The following is a 22,470-nucleotide window of genomic DNA, read 5'->3' as shown; positions in this document are numbered from 1 at the left end:
AAACAAAACAAAACAAAATCCAGCTTTCCACTGGTCTTGTTAATAGAGCCTTTTACCACCAGCACTCTTCAGGTTTGGCTTGACCCAGTTCCGTGAACAGGACCCAGACAATGATTTTCACCACAACATCATGACCTTCTCATTCATACTGTAGCTGCGGTCTGTTTTGAAATTGCACGCTCTGTGCACTTTGAGTTCACTGAAACAAGATGTCACTGAAGAAATATGATGAAACCATATAATGTATACTTTGCCCTAGATCTTACAATCTATTCCCCCCGAAGGTCAGTTTGTTTTTGCCCTGCCTTCTCCCTACACCAAACCATTTTTTCCGAGTGCTAGTAAACTGCAAACTCCTTAATAAGGACCTGCTTGTCACAGTGTCCCTTATTTAAAGCTTATCAAACATTCTAAGCTCATTTGCATCTTAGTGCCTTTATACTTGCTGCGCTTTCTGATTGCAGAACCCTGTTTCCAAATGGCCATGTAGGAAACTTCCAATTAACAGTCATGTCTCAGCTGACATATTATCGTCTTGGAAACACAGTCCCTGATGACCCTTTCAAGGAACACTTCTTTAAAATCTCTATCACAGTTCTTAAAGTATGTCCTATGCAGCCGGTGTTACCATTGCAAATGATCTTATTGTTTATATGTTTATTATCTACTTCTATTATAATGTAATTTCTTTGTGAGCCAGCACCTTTTTTTGCAGCATCACCAGTTTCTATGTTAACACATTCTTGTTACATGAAGAAATAAAGCAAACCCTCCAGAGGATATATGCCGGTGTCACTTTGCATGAGAAAATAATGAAATAGTTTGCACTTGATCCTGTACATTGTCAATATAAGTATTATTTCAGACATTAAAATACTAGTGCTTATGTTGTATAATATGTAAAGCTTAAAAAAAATTATTGTGTATATATACGTATGTAATCCTAAAACGATGAGATTAGGGGAACTCAGAGATGTAACGTGGCTCCAGCAGTAAAGGCCTCTGGGCGATGTTGGACTCTCCGGTTAACCTTCTGTGAACTGTTTAACTCTCTGTAGCCTCAGCTTGGCTGACTACCCAGAAAGATAAATGTCAGGCCCCAGGCAGGAGGTTAATGAATGCAGTGTGTGCTAACTGCCTGATGTCATCTGAATTTAGGAATGCATTGTTCTTCCTGGTCTACATGACTACCCACCAAGCTCTTACTGTTGACCCCTATAAAAGGGGAGCCTGTCCTGGGATGGGGTGCGAATGTCCTCCTGGCGGCCACCACTGGGAGCACAGCTGCTTTGCCCGGGTATGTAAGTTTCTCCTCTTAAAGCTCTTATGAATTTGAACAAGGCTACATGTCACTTCTTCAGAATCAATCCTGAATTTAGACTTTTGGGGCTTTCTCCCAACAAAGAGAAATTTAAAAAGCAATTTTTGTGTCTGTATGTGAGTACTTTTGTCAGAAAAAAACCCACAACACATATTTTTCTGGAAAGAGTTAGATATACCTTGCAAAGACAACTGTGTTTTTAATTTCTGATCTAACAAATAAAAATTCACAAGATATTATTTATGTCTATGTTAATTCATTTACATGAAGACGTAAAGTCCTCAGAAAGATCAGGGTGCAGTATCAGCTGCTGGCTTTGGAAAGACCATGAGGAGCTGTGAATCCAAAGGTTTTCATTTAACATTATTTCCTCCGTGAAATCAGCTCTATGAATCCTGAAAGGTCATTTAACCTTTTAGGCTCCCTACTCTAGGTGATCTCTAGTTCTCTAGTATGTAAGATGAATAGAGTGTTTATCAATCAATAACTATTTGTCATGCTCCTGTTATGTGTCAGACACACTGTGGCACAAAGAGTTCGTGTTCTCTTACCAGTTAGTGCCAGGAGTGTATGCAGGTCACCTAACTTGTGTCATCTGTAATATGGATATAACTATGCACACTTTCCTGGCAGAAATTTTGGGATGATTAGATGTAATAGAACCTTTTACTATGGAAGTTTGAGAGAGATTTCCAAGCCACAAAGTTGTTTGTACATTCTAGTAGCTGAGGCTCACTATAATTCAAAGACATTGCCCAATAAATAATTGATTGTTTGAGAAACCAAGGTTGATTCTGAGATTTTGAGGTTACTTTTGTTTATATTGGGATAGTAAACTGAGACTTCTTTCATTAAATATGCTATGAGAACCAAGTTGAAGTGTGAAATGTTGTTTTCATAATATTTATAAGGTCGTGAAGGTTATTTGAAGCTCAGATATAATATTCTTGGAGCTAGACACCTGAAGAGAATAAAAAATCCTCATGTAAAGATATAAAGATGATGGAGAGAGGTGAAGAGCAATGTCATTAAACTGAAGTTTTTACTCATTTTGAAGCGAGCTACCATTTCTACCTGACTTTACAACCGCAGTTTATGAGCCTTACACATATCTTATGCGAAGCTTGTTGAAATTAACCTCTAGTAATAGGAAATGCTTTTACCATTCACTGTAGCCAAAGGTGTGACAAGACACTGAAGGTTAAAGAAAGAAATTTTATCACAGAGAGGCAGTCTCTGAGATCTCATTCGCTAATAGCAATAATTAATATGCTTACTGAGTGTTTTCCAGGTGCCAAGAATTCTCAGCACGCTGCTTTTTTGAGGCATATAATTGTCTCATCACTCTTATAAAGTAAGTTTTATTATTATCTCAGGCTACAGTGACGCATAAAGAGTTTGGGGGATTCAAACATATTTGAACATAGACTGACACTGGAGACCTTTAACACTGCAACATACATCTAATGTATGTAAACAATACATATACTATCTAATATATATAATGTATACAATATATAAGTAAACTAAAGAAAAAAGAAATATTTATTTCCCCAAGTCTTATAAAGTTAATTTAAAAATGAGAAAAGAGAGAGGCATTAAGAAATTTTACCAAGTACTATAACTAATCAGCAGCAGAAAAGTAATTCCGAGTTTTCTGACCAATTCCTTCATATTATATTTGCCTTTCCATGTACCAATTCCTCATCGCCTATTCACAACTCACATGAAGACCGCTGAAAGGCAAAGACGGGCATCGGATAGGATTTATGGTTTATCCTGAGCACACACAATTATAACACAATGAGAGATTAATTTAATGGAAATGAAATAGATGAGGCATAAAAGGGTGAATTATATTTCAATAAAGCTGCTAGAAAGATGGACCGTCCCCCACCCTTGCACTGTCTTTCCGTGAGCTGCGTTCAAGTTAGGTGGGCTGCCTCCCTCTGTTAGGCCTCGGCCTCCAGAGCTCTGATTTAAGATTTCCAGAATGAAAAGCGTCAATGGCTCCTTCCATTGGCTTTATAACTCATTCATCCCGAGTTAATACCTGTCGTCTCTATTGGTACTTGAAAGCATATTTATTTATGGTGTTATAGAACAAATATACCAGTAAGGAGGAAAATAAAGCCATGAACTCACAGAGCCGAACCTTGAGTCAATTTACTGTAGCAGCAGAAACAAGGGAAAAATTGAGTTTTAGAGGGAATATCCAGCATTCATAAATTCTATAACTATCTTACATGAACAGCACCTGAAACTACATTCATAAATCAAGGGGAGCAATGAACATGCCCTGGCTTCCTCCTCTATAACTGAAGTTGTGATGGTTCATGGATATAAACTTACCCGGTCAAGAGCTGCTTTCTCCAGCGCATTTCTGGCCACAGCTAATTTTTGTTCCAGATCAGTAAGCTGTTGGGCCTGTAAAATGAAATAAAGGCTAATATTTTTAGTAAATTCCATAATTTCTTCTTCACTTTAGGCATCTGTCGTTCACTGCCATAAACTTTAAAAAAATTATTTTTGAAAATTCACTTAAGTTACAAAAAATGATGTATTCGACATGAATATCCACTAAATATGAAGACTTTTAGCTCAAGTTCCTGAAAATAACTTGTGATGTAAATCCAACAGTATGTTTCTAGTTGCTGTGACCTGAATTATGTCCCCCTAAAATTCATATGTTGAAGCTTTAACTCCCTCCTATGTGATTGTATTTGGAGACAGGGTCTTTAGGGAGGTAATTAAGATTAAATGAGGTCAAAAAGTGGGGCCCTAATCCTACAGAACTAGTGTCCTTATAAGAATTGAAGAGACACCATAGACCTCTCCCCCCCCCTCAATCTCTCTCTCTTTCTCCATGCTCACAAAGAATAAAGGCCATACAGGACACAGTGAGAAGGCACCGTCTACAAGTCAGGAAGAGCTCTCACTGGAAACCGATTCTGCCAGCACCTTGATCTCAGACTTCTAGCCTCCAGAACTGTGCAAAAATAAATTTCTGTCATTTAAGTCACCTATTTTGTAGCATTTTGTTATGGCAGCCTGAGCAGTCTAATACAATAGTATTCATTCTATATTACTGAGTTTTCAGTCCAACACACTTCTTTATCCCACCATATCTCTGTACCTGTGCAAATCCATAACTGTGCTACTGAAAGCAAAGAGCAATGGCCTCAGACCTAGAAGGCATGTTTCAAAGTCCTTCCTCCCCCAATTTCTAGCTATATGTATACTATAACTATATATTGACAAAAGATGCTCAGCAGGTTCACAAAAGACCTGTAGAAGAGCCTGCCTCCCCTCTTGGCTCAGAACCTCTGTACCACTGGACTTTGCCTGTCTTTTACAGGAATCCAAAGCTGGAAGGAACAGAGGATATTTCTGATGCTCTTGTGAGGCAAGGGGATTGAGTTTGCTGGGGAGAAGTCAACAGGAGGAGGCCCATCATTGCTTCAGTGACCAGGACATCGCAACTCTGGGTGCTATAATGCCATGGGCTTGTAGCAAGGCTGTAGCCAACTGCCAAAATGTCCCCTTGTCTGTTGCTCACCCATCGTCTCCCTCAGAGTCTGGGCCAGAATCCTGGGGTTCTGTCCTTGATCAAAGAATCAGCTATTGGATTAATTTATATGTCTAAATTACAAAATTATATAAAACAAGAACAATTCTATGGATGTTAAACCATCAGAAGACCTGTGAAAGACAGAGTACTTTACCAGAGTGAATTTTATTTCAAGTGTATTTGTTTTTTCAATTTAACTCCTGTGAAGTAAAGGATAGGCTTCTTTAAGAGCTAGTCATGTTTCTACAGTAGCTTTCATTTACATTCAATCATTGAATAAATATCTACGCAGTGATTAATTTCTTCGAGACGAGGTAACATCATCCATCAAATAGGTTGAAAATATACAATAGATAGAAATTATATAAAATGAAAATCACAATATGAGATTCTAACTGATAACCTAAAGGTGTATCTGAGCTGAAACGATTAGAAAGGGGTTTCTCAGGGTGGCCTGAGACATCCAGAGTGTCTTCTTGTTAATTAAAGTAATACCAAAAAATAACTTAATTTTCATAGATATACATTTTATCATTTGAGTTCTATCACCTGTTTAGAAGCTTGAGTCCATATCATAATTCTTAATTTACTTTTTGGATAAAAAATATGGAGCTCCAGTGCTCCAGGTTTTTATAACCCATAAAAACTGGACCTGATTTAGATCCATCATCCAGTCTATTGCTTCTAGAGCTGTTCCTGGATGTTTTTCTCAAGAATCTACCTTAAATTGAGCTAGATTTACAAAGGACAACCTCAGTGCTGTATTTAATGCAAACACTGTCTTTTTTTCCTTTTAAGAAACGTGAATGTACGTTCATGAAGCAAATAGACAGGACCTAATGTTACACAGTTAAATTTTATCTGAAATTTCAATGAGTCACTTTACAAAATTTTGGCAAGTGGATAAATTTGCAAGGTTCATTCATACATTAGGCTTGTGAGTCAATATTTCTGAAAACTTATTGACAATTTATTTTAACCCTTCCCTACCTCCTTCCGTTCAAGTAATAACATCCAGCTATCTTCTTTTTAATTTTTCTAGAGACTTTTCTTAAGGTTTATAGAATATAAAAATATTTATTCCTTACCTCTGCTAAAAGGGATTTGAAACAATTTTAACACTAAAAGCATTAAATCTTTAATATAAATAAAACACGTGAGGTCTATGGAAAACATATGTCTTGTGAATAGGACATGAAGGTAGATGAAGGCTAGTGACAGCAGAGGGAGGCCATGCAGTTCTATCATTTGTCTTGGCTGAGCTTAAATTTGTTCCAAGACTTCTGGCAGCCAGGCACAAAAAGAAATGCTGTTGGCACCCACATTCTCATTATCAAAGATAGTAAACATACCAGAGACACAGATGGTGCAGGGTTGCTCCAGCATAGGTCTAATAAAAAATTATAACAGATTTTATAATTCAACTTAGAAAAACATTTTTTAGGAGCCAAGAAAATATAATCCAAAATCACGGTTCCTTTGAAACCAAGTATAACACCTAAGATGCACAAATGTGTGTTTGCATGCACACGTGTGTTTCCCCACCAAGGCACACAAAACAGTATGAACAGGTCACAAGATTCACTTGCCACCCTGGGGCATGCACAATAATTCTATTCTTTCTCACCTGCTCTAGAAGATGATTGAAATACAAATGAGTGATAAACAACTTAGACACCAAGATATAAGAGACTATAATTTTTTTTGTTACCATTGTCTTAATAATTAGCCTTGCTTTATGCATAATGAGAGAATGACATTTCAATAAATTTCTCACTATATTGGGCTAAATTGAGGATATATAAGGACCAGCAGAGTCAAATCTTACTAAATTCTTAGCTATTTCATCTTCTGATAAAACATAGAGAAAAGAAGCACCACAGAGTATCAGCATTATGATGTCTAGCCAATCTCTTCACTGGCATGACCTTCTGCTTGGAAACACTAGACTGGAAATTGTCCCACCTAGGGCCAGATTAGGAAACTATGTATAGAGGCTCTAAATAGGAAATTCAGAAAAGAGCCTCCCCTCTGAGTTTTGGCCACTGCAGAGTTGGAATAAACTCAGAAAACTACTATGACTCATTTACTAGGGACAGGTCAGTAGAGAACTACAATCTGAGTTTTCTAGGGTCCTGGAACTAACAACAGACATTACAATAAGCTTTTAGGTAGCATCAGCAAAAAAAGATCAGAAATTGTCAGAGGTTTACTACCATAGCCTTACTACTTTACCATTAATAATATGGTTCTTTATGTTTTGGAACCAATAAGAACATGCAGCTGTATTCCAGCAAGTGATGAGAAAATATAGTGAGTATGAGATGTCCCAGTGGAGTGTGGGAAGAAAACATTAGAAAATCTACATTTTAGTTTTCGATTTCAACATTGCAAAATAGATGAATAGGTGGTATTATAAAATATTTTGTATTCTTCTTTATTAAAAAATAACCCATGGTTGTCCTAATATAAAAACATATTAGAAGTTATATTTACATATTTTCTAAAACTCATCATTGCTTTTCTTCCATTTTGTTTGATAATATACTGAGTATGGCAGTAAAATAGTACTATGATAGTAATGATAACAACAGTATGAACTTGAAGATATACAACTATATCTGGTACCTAGGATTATTTCTATCCTTTTAAAATGAGCAAACTGAGAAAGAGATTTGTTAAATATCTTACTCAGAGTGACAGCTGGGAAATAACAGACCTGAAATTGATGTCTAGGCAGTTTAGATCCATAGCCGGTCCTCTGAACCACTAATGATATGAGTATATATAATTTATAATTAATAAATATACATACACTGGGTTGACATGTGTTCAAAATTTATTGGTAAGCTTTATGATTAAAAATATTTGGAGACTACTTAGAAGATTGGAGTATTTTGTTTTTTAAGATTATTCATCTAATGAGATAATAAACTCATAAAAGATGTTCTCAAGTACTCAGTAGGGTGTGCTCGGTAGTTAGTAAAAGATAATGATAGGATTAAATATTTCATGTAAGTTCAATGCCTCTATTAGTATACATGAAGAACATATGCCCTGCTCAGCAGCACTAACCTAGATGTTGTGAATAAAACTCTAGAGATACAACACAGACCACCACACTACCACCATCACTTCTGTGGTCCATTTTACCACAGAGGTAAAAGGCAGAAAGTCAATATTTCCACCTGCTTCTACTTACTCTCATAAAAGTATAAAATTGTAGCACCAAGATTATCTTTGGCCATCAGGCTCTTTGATGCAACACCTGCTCATTTCAGCATCATTAACTTGGGAGTTATACTGAGACCTGGAATTGAATGACTAATATATGTAGAAGAACCAAATTTAGATCTCAAATTACACAGAAATAGCTTAGCATAACATCTGGTTGTAACTGCTATTAAAAGTAAATTTTAATATATCAAAGTTAGAAAGTTCAATATGCTTTTCCATTGGGAAATGAGAGCAGACATATGTAATTTTCCTCAAATTTAAATTTTTATAAGTATCATATTGCCATCATGTGCATTTGCATATAGCACTTATAACTATTTAAAGAAAATATATTGTAGATAATTTCTTATTATGTGCTTGATATTGCTTTTTTTCCTCCTCTCAAAAACACCTAGACTTTGGAGGAAACTGCCTCATACCCTTTCTCAGCCACACATTTTCGGAGAGGTTGCAACAATCACTTCCAGAAACAGGGATGTAATTTCTTAAAGCAATTACTCTATCTCAACTCTCTAGTCAAACGATTGTGATTGGGTTTAGGCATATAATTAATTTCAGGCCAGAAACAAGGAGATGTTTACTAGTAACTCCTGGAATGAAAGCTGTCTCTCTTCTCCATCAGAGTGAATAAAAAGTTTATTTTTTCATTTTCTTGGTAGTATGGTATGAGGATGTTTAAGTCTACGCTCTAACAGGTATCATTTCTAGAATACAAGAGAGCAACAGGAGGTTAAAACTGTCCAATAGAAGAAAGCAGAACATAGAAAACAGCAAAATCAATTGATTACAAGATCTGGTGACTCTGAAAACTTCTCAATCAAACCATACTTGAAATCAAATGAACTTTGTAATTTCAGTTTATGTGAATAAATAAAATTCACTTTTCATAAGTTAAATTTTTGTGAGCTGTTTATATTTTTTGTAATTTAAAAACAAAAGATTTGCCCGGCCGGGCATGGCTCAGCGGTTGAGCGTCGACCTAAGATCCAGGTGATCAGGGTTCGATTCCCGGTCAGGGCACATGCCCGGGTTGTGGGTTTGACCCCTAGTTGGGGACGTGCAGGGGGCAGCCGATCAATGATTCTCTCATCATTGATGTTTCTATCTCTCTCTCTCCCTCTCCTTTCCTCTCTCTGAAATCAATAAAGATATATTTTTAAAAAAATAAAAATAAAAGATTCAATCAATAATATTGTGAGGTTTACATGGTGACAGATGTTTACTGGAGTTAATGGGGTGATCACATTGTGATGTGTAGAACTGTCAAATCACTGTGTTTTACACCTGAAATTAATATAATCAATATGTTTGTGTAGCAACTATATTTAAATTTTTTCTTAAATATTATGTTTCAAATTAAAAAAATAAAAGATTCAAAACTTCTGCTTGTAGACATAACACTGTAATGGATATCGGACAAGTTCTCGTCCCATAAATAACTATGAGCTAATTATGCCAGGCTGTGAAGCCTGACATCTGGGAACCTCCCTCGGTGAGACCCATGACTACATCAGCTTTCATCCAGAGGAAATTTCCTGACTGAGGTGCAAAGGGCTGTGTTCCAAGCAGATCAGCGTAGTTGCTCTGAGCTGTGGAGGCAGAGATGCGAGTTTGGGTCAGAATGACTGCCGGAGTATACAGAGCAGGGCAGCAGAGAAGAGGGAGGTGAGGAGGGGAGGGCTTCCAGAATCAGTTTGGGGGGTGCTCTTGCAAGTCCGTGGGAGTATCAGGCTGCATATAAACAAGACAAGATACTACACAAGCCCAGTCACAGGGCAAATGTTTTATGGCTGAGAGCAGAACAAGAACAGTTGAGGTTGAGCTCTGCAGAAAGATGTTGGCATTCTATAGACATTCATAAGTCTTATTAACATCGCAGGAATGTTTAGATTAATAGCTATGCACTAAAGGAGTGGTTGTCAAACTATAGTCCCAAGTCAAATCTGGCCAACTACCTATTTTTTTTAAATAAAATTTTATTGGAACACAGCTACCTTTATTTTATGTATGTATGTATGTATGTATGTATGTATGTATGTATGTATTGTCCAGTTACTTTTGTGCAACCTTGGTGGATTTGAATAGCTGCCATAGAGACCACATAGTTTGAAAAGACTAAAATATTTACTATGTGATCATTTATTAATATGAAGTCTACTTTAGGCCTTTTTTAACAAAGTCTAGATCAAAACCTAGGCAAGCTTTCAGATGAGAAGATGAGATCTTTTGGCCCAAGTGAACTGCAGAATGTCTCACTGGCCTTCCATAGTTCATGGAATGAGGCATATTCTCACACACCTGAGAGTCTTCAGCTGTACCTGTTCTTTGTGCCTAGAGTCAGGAAAAATTCCCTGTTCCCCTTGGTCTACTCCTACTCACCTTCTGGATTCCAGTTGAAATGCCAGTTCTCATAGAGATTCGTTTCTGAACTGCAAATAGAACGTCAGCATTCTTGTTGTATTTTCTTGTGAAATACTGTATTTTTTCTATTACTTTCACCAGTTGTGGTATTCAAAAGGGAAAGTAATTGGTATGGTATGGGCGTGAACCAATGAATCTGTCTCTGCCCTGAAAGTTGGAGCAGGGTCCTGGGGAGTTCCTTGCTTGGCAGGTGCCAGGCAGTCAAGCAGTTTCTAAGCAGCAGCACTGTGGCAGTTGCTAAGCAGGTTTGCCACACTCCTAAAAATTCAGCCAGGAAAGAGACATGAGTCCAAGTCAATTTGGACAGTTTATTACGCACACTGAAGGCATAAGGAAGACCAGCTTGGCGCTGGCAGTCCATGGCTCTGGTATCACCAGATGACATCAAGCCAGGGGCGACATAAGACGGACAACGCAAGGGGTGGGTCTCTCTGCCATTGTGAATCCAACTCTAACTAGAGTAAAAAGGTCTTATAGCCTATAGCTGTACCCAAAGTAGGGGGAGAGGTGTGATATGGAAAGTACCACGCCTCATGGGCATTAGGAAGGCAGATAGGAAACTGCTTCATGGAGCCTCCATGAGGGAGGGAGGTAGACGAGAAATAGTCTTGTAACAACAGCTTCTGATAAGACCACATACCCATCTGTGATCCAGGGAGGATCACAGGGCCTTCTGCCAAGACTTGAGTTTGGCCACTGGTTAGCCTTCTCTACGCGCCCCACGTGGAGATGCACAAGCTTATCAGGGTGTGACGGCAGAGCCACTGTGCTGGGACAGAATGTTAACCATTTATTGCTGGGTGGCAGCTGAGACAAGGAGAGACGAAGGGTTACAGGAAAAGGGCCAGGAGGAAGAAGGAAATGGTCACTGGCCAGTTAATATAGAAGTGCTTTCATATTTGAACAATTTCCATGCCCATATTAATGCATACTGCTTAAATCCAATCCCTACTGATTATAATTGCGATCTATCCATTTACCTAGTTGATGTTTAACGTCTCATTCCCTCACAGACACAGGCTCATTCGCAATATGGATTGTTTCCATCTCGCTAACCATTGAATAGATAATTGCTAGGCTAGTGCCAGGTACCTAGCGGATGAATAATAAATATTGGGTGAATAAATGAGGCATCAGTATCAACTGATGCCACGTGCTGTATACTAAGAAAACAGGCCTCTTATCTTTCTGCAGAGAACTTAACTGTTTTTTCCTCATTTGGACCCGAAAAGCCGTTGCTTGCAAGAACCCTCTATCTAGTTAAAAATTGAGGATTCTCAGTCCTCATTTTAACAGTCCAGATAATGCTCCTGTAGGAGTCTTTTCAGCCTGTCATGTAAATCTCTTTCTCTGGCAGGTAATTGACGTGACAGGCAGTGGCTGTGCTTCCTTCCAGCAGCCACAAGGATTGACGGTTTATTAACATTGCTGACAAGAGTGCTGAGGGATGGTGGATACAGCCCAGCACACAATTTTGTAGATGTCAGAATTAAGTCAGCGGTAAATATTTTGAATAGGTACTTTTTTTTTCTTTCTATGTGAATCTGCTTGAATGTCACGATCCCCTCTATTTGTGCAAATCTTCCTGCCATTTGAATGCTGGATGAAGCCACTTGTTTAATTTTGTCACTGCCAAAACACAGCAGCTGCTCTGGATGCTTTTCCCGAAAATCCTTCAAAAATTTTCTATTTCACTAAGTAAGTGAATGTTGTTGAAAACAGCAGGTATGGAAACATTTACATTCCACCTTGTCAAATTGCCTACTACTCCAAATGTATATATTTTCCCCTATTAAACTCATTTTAATGCATTTTAGTAGCAATTTTTAATATATTCCCATAGCCTAGTTCCCAAGAGACTTACTTTGTTGTTTTCACTTGAATTTGAAAGTAGAACCAAAAGACACAGAATTTGGCAATGACATGGGTAAGGAAAACTTGAGGGGAAATTTGAAGTCCTAGAAACATGAGTTTTACCCTCAGAGATGGGACAGAGAGCTCTGCCACTTATGTCAATATCTCATTTGTCATGAAATTGTACATAACGTGAGTTACCTTTTTTAAGCACCTCCTATTTTTTAACACACATTAAGTAGTGCCCAGTGTATACAAATCAAGTTCTAAACAACTTACACACGGGCTGAATAGTCTAACAGCTGGGCAAAGTAAGTATTCTTTTCTGTAATTTTCTAGATGTACAAACAGTAGTTTGTGGAGGTCCAGAAAACTATATAGATAGAAGTAGAACAAATACACTCAAACTCATGCCTTGACTCCAATGCCCATCCTTAGCTCTCCCAGATTTCTCACTCTTAATTCTTGGCTCCAGGGTGACCTGCTTAAAGAATCCATTCTAGACTCTCGATACTGCAAACATTCTCACTCCCACCTGGCATCTTCAATCCTCTATTCCTCTCCACTGTTTCTCTTTTCCTATAGCACTTAACTTTCTAATATAGTACATATATACTTTTTCTTTTGGTTAAATATTGCCTATCACACCTTAGTAGAACACACACATCCTTACTCATGTTCAACAAACAGCATAAACCCCATATGTTCAAGGAGGGAGGTAGCCGCAACATCAGTACATTCAAAATATTTCACAGATGTAGCTGCTTGAATTAAGGCAGTACAACCATCGACGCCAGTGAAGTCAAGAGCAAAACGATATATTTTAGAACTGCCTCGCCACTCTGTTTGTCAACAGGAAAGAAATAGGTTCTCTCCCCGCTCTCTCTGTCTCTTTCTGTTTCTCTGCCTCTCTCTGCCTCTCTCTCTCTGTGTGTGTGCATGATTTCAAGAGAAAGCTTTCTCTTCACTACCCAAAATAATTGTACTATTTTTCAACCAGTTCGGACCTTAAAGGTAAAAATATCATTTTAATACCTTCAGAGAAACCCCCAAGTTATCCATATATATGTGTGTATACATATATGTATACCTACACTAAATATATATCCATATACATACATGAAACTGCAGTGCTTCTTAAAATGCGAGCTAATCGGATTGACCAGCTGAGCCCCTTCGTCCATTCTTCGACTGGGATTACTCTGCAACTTTAGTCAATTTGCCACGTTCCTGCATAATCCTTGATATCCCCTTGCTCTTCTCTTACCACACACAGTTCAGGTTTAAATTGTGGACATACTTTTTCTCCATTTACACTTTAGCAATTTAGTCCAAGTTACTACCATTTCTATCTGTACCGCTGCAATAACCTCACATGTAGAAATCAGTTAAATTACCAGAAGGAAACTGCTATCCTGATACAGACCTGCAGGCTAGGTTGGCCCTTAGCTGGCATCTGGGAAACTGGATTTGGGGGAGGTTCCAGCATTCACTGACAAGAGGAGCTCAGTGTTACTGAACTCTCTGAGCAAGCTATGTGGGTTATGCTGAAACCCTGCTTTCTTTCTGGAAGTTTGGAATCATGGTATATGCTAGGCAGAGGGTGCCTACCTGTCTAGTACCCAATAAAAACCCTGGACTCCTAGGCTCAGGCAAACTTCTCTAATAGAAAACATTGCATACATATTGTCAGAATTTGTTGGGAAAGAAATTAAGCACGTCTGTGTGAATTCACTGACAAGGACTCTTGGAATCTAGAGTTCTATATCCTCTGTTCTTTGCTCCATGCCCTTTTCCCCTTTGCTGATTTTGCTTTGTATCTTTTCACTGTAATAAAATCATAGCCATGAGTATGACTAAATGCTGAGTCCCATGAGTCTTCCTAGCAAATCATGCAATCCTGGGATGGTCTTGGGGACCCCTAACACACCTCCTAGCTAGTATTCATTCCTTCCTCTGAATTGCCCTCCCTCCAAAAGCAAAACATGGCTATGTGATTATGCCCTCTTTAAATATTTTGATTAAAACATTTCTGTACCTTCCATTACTATAGGGATAAAGTTGACAAACTTTTTTTTTTTTTTTTATAAGGGGCTGTATAGTTCTGTGGGACATATGGTGTGTATCACAACTACTTAACTCTGACCCTGTAACACAAGGGTAGGCATAAACAATATATAAACAAGTGAGAATGGCTGTATTCCAATACTAGGGTTTTGTTGGGTTTCTTTTTCTTTTTTTGGAACACTGAAATTGAATTTCAAACGATGTTCACACATCCTAAAATATTCTTCTTCTTTAGATTTAAAAAAATCATTAAAAAATTCAAAATCCATTTCTAGCCTGCAGGTCCTAAAAAAGTAGGTCAGGCAACAGGTGGGAATTGGCTTTGGTTTGCTTACCACTCTTCTAAAATAAAATCTAAAATCCTGAACACACCCTTCTGGCCCCATATAATCTGAATAGTACCTAACCTGCTAACTCTGTCTCTCCTGTGTAGTGGGTCTTCCAACCACAAGAGGGGTTTAGATCCTGAATCTCTGTGCTCACTCTCCACTGGGTGCTTGATACGCATAACCCTCTGCTTTCAACTCTTCCCCACTGATCCTCTCTGCCTCCTTAAACATTTAAAAAAATTTTTGTCTCAGTTGTCCCTTCCTCATTACATTTCTAAGCATATCAGTTGATATTAACTCTCTGAATATTATGTACAGATTCATCTCAGTACTTTTCCTTTTTAAAATTCATTTGTTTAACTATTTGCTCAATACCTATTTTATCTACTAGGTCATTTGCGACATGAGGGCAGGTAGAGCCTATGTTACCTTATGACTTTGTATCCCCAATACCTTGTACAATATTTGGCACATGATTTACTCTCAGTATGCCTGTGTTGAATTAACTCATGTTTTTACTATGTGTCTAGTGCTGGCCTAGAGACTAGAGGCACAAAGAGAATAAAAATGTAATTGAGGAATTTATAGGCACTGTTGAGGTGAAACAAATATACAGTAAAAATGTAGTATAGTCAGAACTAAAGTGGAGAGAAACGTTGGGTGTTCACAAAGCATAGAAGAATGTTGTTAGACTTGAGTAAAGAGAGAGGACACAGTGCTAATGAGTATGGACCCTAATTGCATTTTGAGGGCTAAGTGAGAGCTGATGAGATAGATGCCTAGGGAAGAACCTGAGGAAATTAGAACTAGAGGAGACTAGAGTCATAAAGAGACACTTTCAATATAATGTAGGAAGAGAGGATGGCCCCATACCTCAATGTAGGACATCAGGAAAGGTTTCTGGATCTAGGAGGAGACAACACCTGAGCTCTAGTTTTAAAATTGAGTAAAAACTGGACAAGGTTTCCAGAATGGCAGTGTGAGGAGCTCAACGACATTTTCTTCAGTAAACCAATCATTTATCTGGGTAAAACTACTTTTTAGAAAGCCATTAGAAGTCACTGGAAATTGTCCTAAGGGCATACAGAATATGAATAAATATTCATTAGAGAAATCTACTAAATCTTGTTAAGAATAGTAACCACTCCCTCTTAATCCTACCCAGCTCTGTGTGGTGGAAACTCTACTGAGGGTTCTACTTGAGGAGAGCGAAGCCAAGAAGACAGGGTCCCCTCCCCACTAAGCTCCCAGTCTATGGCTAAGGTTTCATGCAGCCATGGGCAGGCAAAGTGTTTCTTATTTCACCTAGGACTGTCTGGTGAAAGTTCTATTCTGTGTATGACAAGGCAAGGATGTTGAGGCCTGATTGCCCCCCAACCTCCTACCCCAGTCACTCATAAGGTGGAAGTTATACCCAGGGAGGGCCAAGCTAAGATGACCAGGTGCCACCCTTCCCAGGCATGCTGATTTGTAGAGCTGGGGTGTCATTCAGGAAGAAATTGGTGGTTGTCCTCACTGCCAGCCCAGGTGTAATGGATACAGCTTCTGCCCAAGGGGAGAGGCAGACCTTAATGGTGATGAGCTCTGCAGGTAACTAAAACATTATTAGGTATTAACCAAGTGAAGAAAGGCTGGAAAGACTCATGAGCACAAGAAAACATAGATGTAAGAACCGGAAAATTACAAGAAATGCAAGTGTTCGATGTTGAGGAGCCTGAAGGGATGGGCCTTGCAAGCCATCCTGAGGAGGTTAGCTTGGTCCCATAAGGAACGGGCAGGTGATGATGGATTTAGAAGTGGAACAACGGGCAAAGTCAAAACTTAGACAGCCCTGCTTTTGGCAGCGTGGAGGAAAGCTTGGAGACGGAAAGACTGAATCCAGGGAGCGCTGCCAGAAATTCTGACATGGAGAGCCCGACTGACCCGGGGAATGTGAGGACGGAGGTCAGTGTTTAGAAGGGATGTTTGCAGCCACTCTCCTGTGTGGGTATAAAGAAACGTGCAGTCACGTTGGCAGCATTTCTCTGCCTCGTACTTTGGGCTTCTGAGTTCCAGGATTAGGTAAATAAGATGACCGGCCTCATTCCTTTCAGGCTTTCCTATTATGAAAGCCAAGTGAGTGGCGGAGTGGAGAAAAGTGCAGAAAGGATGCGCTTTGACATCCAATTATGTTGCTAATCTCTGGAACTGGCAGATAAGAGTCTATCCAGGGAAATGCGCTTCTTGCCAGTGGCATCTGGCAATTAATGCTAAAATGTGCTTTCCAGCTTGCAAAGAACTTAGGATTTCAACTGCACAGTTGTTAAAAAGAGAAGCGGCACTCACTGCTCTCTGCGGCAGGGGACTCGCAATCAAGACCCTGCATAGACATAGATATGGGCACAATGGCAATCAACGGTGGGTCTCTCCATATTAAGCTTAAATTCAGGAAAGCTAATAATAGTAAAGTTCAAGCCCTACCCTAGAATACAAGACACTCCGATCTCTGACTTAGGTACATCCTGCCCCTTTTACTCCAGCTCTCAGCTTTTGCTAGGTCACTACTATTTTCTTTCAACAAATGAAATTAGATGAAATGAAATTGAAAAGAAACAAATGGCTGACAGGCGCAACCACATGGATAAAAATTCAAAAGCATTATATTGAGGGTTTCTATTTGCATGGAATGCTAGAAAAAGCAAAACAATGGTTTTGGAGTGGAGAGAGGCGACTGACTGCAAAGGGGCCCAAGGTAACTTTTTTAAAATTATAGTAATGTTATACATCTGACTATGTAGACAATTACACAGTATAAACATTTATGTGTGTGTATATATATTGCAAAATTCAACAAATTGTTCAATTAAAATAATAAATTTTAATTGAATGAAAATTATACCTCAATAGAACCAATTTTTAAATGAATAAATTAATGGATGGATAGTTGAATAAATAAATTAATAAACAATATTTTTTCTTAAATGATGGTGCTTTGGAACATTGAACACTGAGCAATACCCAGAAATCTCCACTTACTTGAAACAACCGTAAGTAAATTCCCTATAGAAATTGCTATTTTTGTATTCTTTTTTGCTATATAAACTGTATCTAACATACTATGACACACAGAAGTTGTTTGAGAAACATCGATCGAATGTATTCATTTCTGCTTAACCCCAGCTGATTAGCTCCAACTTGCAGACTAGCTTTTCATTTTTATATTTGTGCAATTAGAGTCTGTGCTTAATACACCTTTCTCTCAAGAGAGAGGCTAGCAGGTAAAACTTCAAAATAAGCAATGATATATTGTGGAAAGTTGTGAGTGAAAAATCCTATCACTGTTTTGGAAAACCCTTATTAGCATTAAGAAACGTAAAATACAGCCATGGTAGGAGAGAAAGCTTGGTAGAGTTATGAAATATAATGCATTGAAAGCCAACACTTCAGGGTGCCACAGCACCTTCATATATGAATAGTGGAAAGAAGCTGACATTCCATATTTTCCTTGAGATAATGAGGGGATTCATGTGCTCAGTGAGATATACCCTGTGGATTCCACTTATGTCCCTCTTATCTAAACACAACAGTTCCTCTCAGTCCTCTCTCAGGCTTGCCTGTGAGCCACAGGAAAAAGGGGGATGAGTTTATCCTGTTTCTGTCTGCATATATTTCAAAAATACACAAAGGCAACCAGCATTTACGAAGTGCCTCCAGGTGGCTAATGCACACCCCCTATCTGTACACACACCATTTCCACAGTGTAGTGATCATTTCCATTTTGCATTTGGGAAAAGAGCTCAGAGAGTTTATGCAATTCACTTAAGAGCAGGAAGAGCCTGGGTGTTACCCAAGTTTCTTTTCGAGCCCCAAACACTTGGTGATCAATGTTATGATCGAAAGAAAGTAATTTAGAATAATGTTTTGGAATAATAACAGCTAATATTTTTGCAATTCATATGTGCCAGACACTATTGTGAGTTGATGATTTACTTGTATCAGCTCATTAGATTCTCAAAATAACTATGAATAGAAGTTCACATTAATCTCTTTTATAGATGAGAAAAAAGAGACATATGTTTACTCATCTCCAAATCTATAATGAAACGGACAGAGGTCTGGAGTCAGAGTCTCTGCCCTTAAGCGCTGCAAAATTCTGCTTCTTGTGTAGGTTGGAGATGAAGACAGTGAGTTCACAAGCTCAATAAATGTCTAAAATAGGTAAGACCAACCCAAAGGCTCCACTCTTAATTTTTTATTTTTATTACTCAGAATATTCTAGTCTGCCACTCCTTTTACAGCCTAGGAGAAGACTTTAAATGAGAAAAGTTTTATACCCCATTAAACAGCAATACAGTTTCCAGTCTCATTAGATTGCTTATTAAAAAGAAACATGAAAATATTAGATTGTGATGTGTTTTGGGGGGTTTATTTTCTGAGTATAATATTTCTATGTCATCAGCCTCCCTTTCTCTCACCTTTTGTCCTTTATTTACTTTAAAGTCAAAAGATATTTAAGTTGGTAGCTGGTTAAAAAGAAACCACCACCACAACAACAGAACCAGACCCACTGGGCCTGCTGATCAGCTGAAGCACCTGCATGGTGTTGAATGGTCGCTGGCATGTGTCTCACTGGCTGGAAAGATAAGCCATCGAGGACCAATGGGAGCAGAAGAACAAATCAGAGAGGGAAGCTGATTTTTATATACAAGCCAGCAGGAGCTGACCTTTCCCCCACCAACAGAGAGGAGCACGATTCATAAAAATATTGATACTTTTCTCTAAAAACTATTGACGCCATCACCAATAGCCCTCACGATCTGGCACATCCTGTCTTTCCAATCTCTTCTCTTGCTTCCTCCGCATGCACCACACGTTTCAGCGCCTTCCATGACAATTTGTTAATAGTGATGCATGGCCAAACCGCCCTACCTATGCCTAGACTGTTTTCTCAATAAAGACAGCATTTGCCACATATTTATTGACTCTTCCCTTCCTTTCTGCAAATATTGACTGAGTACCTAGCAAGTGTATGTCGTCTTTGGTGCAGTGCCTTCAGGGTTTAATTCAGTGTCACTCTTCCATGAAGCTTGTCCCAAGGTTCCCTGATCTTTGAGCCCCCTCTCGCTGATCCTTGCCCCAAGAGTGGTGGATGAAATGCTTATAAAACGCTTGCCATGTTGTGTTCATAGAGTTTCTACACATCACTTAATCTGTCCTATACAGATATTTCCAGCCTCGGGGAATTATCAGATTTCTATTTCTAGAGGCAGAGTAGCAATGTTTGGGGGCAGGATGGGAAGATATGCTAGTTGTGACTTGGACAAAAGAAGAGATCATGCATTTGGGAAGAAAACGAAAAAATGTGTCTTGGTGACTAAAGTTTGGCTTCTGGCTAAGTAGCATGAGTCCAGAGCACTGAAATGATTTTTTTTTTTTAAATATGTCTTTATTGATTTCAGAGAGAGAGAGAGACAGAAACATCAATGATGAGGGAGTCATTGATCGGCCGCCTCCTGCACGCAACCCGGGCCTGTGCCCTGACCAGGAATCGAACCACGATCTCCTGGATCCTAGGTCCATGCTCAACTGCTGAGCCACGCTGGCTGGGCTGAAATGATTTTTGTTACCTATTCAAATATTACACCCCACCTCTCCCCTACCCCCAGTTTATCTCATCACTAGCAATAAAGTGTATTCCACCCTTGGTTAAAACCACAATGTTCCTGGGACTTAAAATCAATTACATCATAAACTCAAATTTTCCCTCTGGAGGGGCCTTAGAAGAGTGGACACGGAGAATAAGAAGGGCAAAGAGAGCCAAAGCCTAAAGAAAGAACCCAAAAAGGACTGTGGGGAAACACATTAGAGACGTGAGCCTGGCCTGTCCGCGGGAGTCAGATAGGCATGTGAAAAGGCAACCCCAACTGGCAGTGGGAAGGGGATTCTCGAACAGTCAGAGTTTTGTAAGAAGGAAAAAGCCTGCGCTGGAATGTTGTGATCCTTGGTCAGTGACATCTACAATCGGGTAATGCTGTCAGGAGATGAACCGATATCGTGCAAGGGACTGGAATCAAAAGTGTTACAGGACCCTTCTAATGTGAAGGTTTTATATTGTTGAAACTTATGTCATAATTTGATTGGACTTATTTCTCAAATGGGGTTTGTTCAGTCCAAATGACAATGGTGGAAACAAGATGCCTGAAATCTTTCTCTGAGAGACGCGTAGGGACAACCATTGAAGCAGCAGTGTGGCCTCTCAGGGTGCATACTTAGGGTGTGGTGGCCCTGCCTTCACAGCTCTGCCTTCCTTTTTGTAAACTCTGGAGATATGTCCTTTTTAAAATTTCTCTAAATTGTGTCTGTCTTAGCAGCTTTTTATGCAGTTACCTTGGGAAGTAATTAGCATCTTCTGGTTTATTATGCATGGGTTAACAAACTCCCTAGGAACTGAGCAACAATGATAGGAAGTGACATAAATCAAGTCGATTCACAAATATGCCTCTGAAACGCCTCCTGCCAAGACAAAGGAGAACATCTAAATGTGTTGCCAAAACAAGTATTAAAATAGGACAGTAACTTGCCATTGTTTTCCATAATTACAGTTGGCATCATCATTAAAATGAAGGCTATGAAAAACAAGGCATTTTTAAAAAATTGTATAATGAGGGAAATTGCTATATGTTTTCTTCACTCTTCTTTCTTCTTATATTACATTCAAAATTAAAAATTATGTTTAGAATAGAAACACTAGTGTAATTGTTCTATACTTTAATTAAAGATGAAAGCTACTTGAGGATGTGGTTTGTCCCTCAGCAGTATTTCCAAGACTCAAATTTGGCTCTACAACAGGCCCTGATTTCTAATCTATCATTTTAGAACCTAAGGTGAGTTCTGATCAGAAACATACGTTGAACTTGCAGTGTGCTCAGAAGAAACAGATGTCTCACATTGAAAAATATGTTTTTTTTAAACGTACTGAAAATAGAAGCATTTAGGACCTAAAGAAACCAATGCATCAGTTGGCATTTATTGTGCTTGGAACTGAATTGGCCACCTCTCAGGCAAGTTCCACAAGGAGTGATTTCCCCCAGCGGTCTCATGATGGCGCCACTGCTCTATATATTCTCCAAGCTAGGAAACCTGCAAAGCGAGCTGAACCTAGTAAAGGGGGGCCGGGGGAGGGCTCTCAGGGGGACCACAGCTTGCTCAACCAAGACACACATGCGACATGATCAATAGGACAGGAGTAGGTAGGGAAGGTCAGCAATTCAAGGTTCACCCCACCGCCTCAGGCCCAGGGAGAAATGTTCTAGGGCTGGTCTAAAGTTAATTGTATTCATTTTGATTTTCTGCACTAAGATTGCTACTTATGCCCGGTGGCGTGGCTCAGCAGTTGAGCGTCGACCAGGATCCAGGAGACTGAGGTTCGATTCCCGGTCAGGGCACAGGCCCGGGTTGCGGGCTCGATCCCCAGTGGGGGATGCGCAGGAGGCAGGGGATCAATGACTCTCTCATCATTGATGTTTCTATCTCTCTCTTCCTCTCCCTTCCTCTCTCTCTGAAATCAAACAAATATTTTTTTAAAAAAAGATTGCCACTTGTGCTGTACTCTCCGAACATTCCTTATAGAGCGCTTCTTTACAATGTCTTTGCAAGTATGTGACAATTATTGTGTGCTGGAACAGTAAGAC

At 39.1% G+C, this 22,470-nt stretch overlaps 1 protein-coding gene across 2 annotated transcripts in view; it reads right to left on the bottom strand.

Moving 5' to 3' along the window:
- The window catches only part of LUZP2 (leucine zipper protein 2), a 253,367-nt gene that overhangs the window by 18,808 nt on the left and 212,089 nt on the right, over positions 1 to 22,470 (bottom strand). For both annotated transcript variants that reach the window (XM_081152920.1, XM_081152921.1), the window contains exon 8: positions 3,674 to 3,748. In XM_081152920.1, the coding sequence (XP_081009046.1) occupies positions 3,674 to 3,748 (75 nt within the window). The remainder of the gene's footprint in view (positions 1 to 3,673; positions 3,749 to 22,470) is intronic.

Source organism: Miniopterus schreibersii (genome assembly GCF_964146895.1).
Source record: "Miniopterus schreibersii genome assembly, chromosome: 12".
In the NCBI taxonomy this organism is placed as follows: domain Eukaryota; kingdom Metazoa; phylum Chordata; class Mammalia; order Chiroptera; family Miniopteridae; genus Miniopterus; species Miniopterus schreibersii.
Note: the sequence above shows the minus strand (reverse complement) of the source record. Positions and strands in the feature narration are given on the sequence as shown.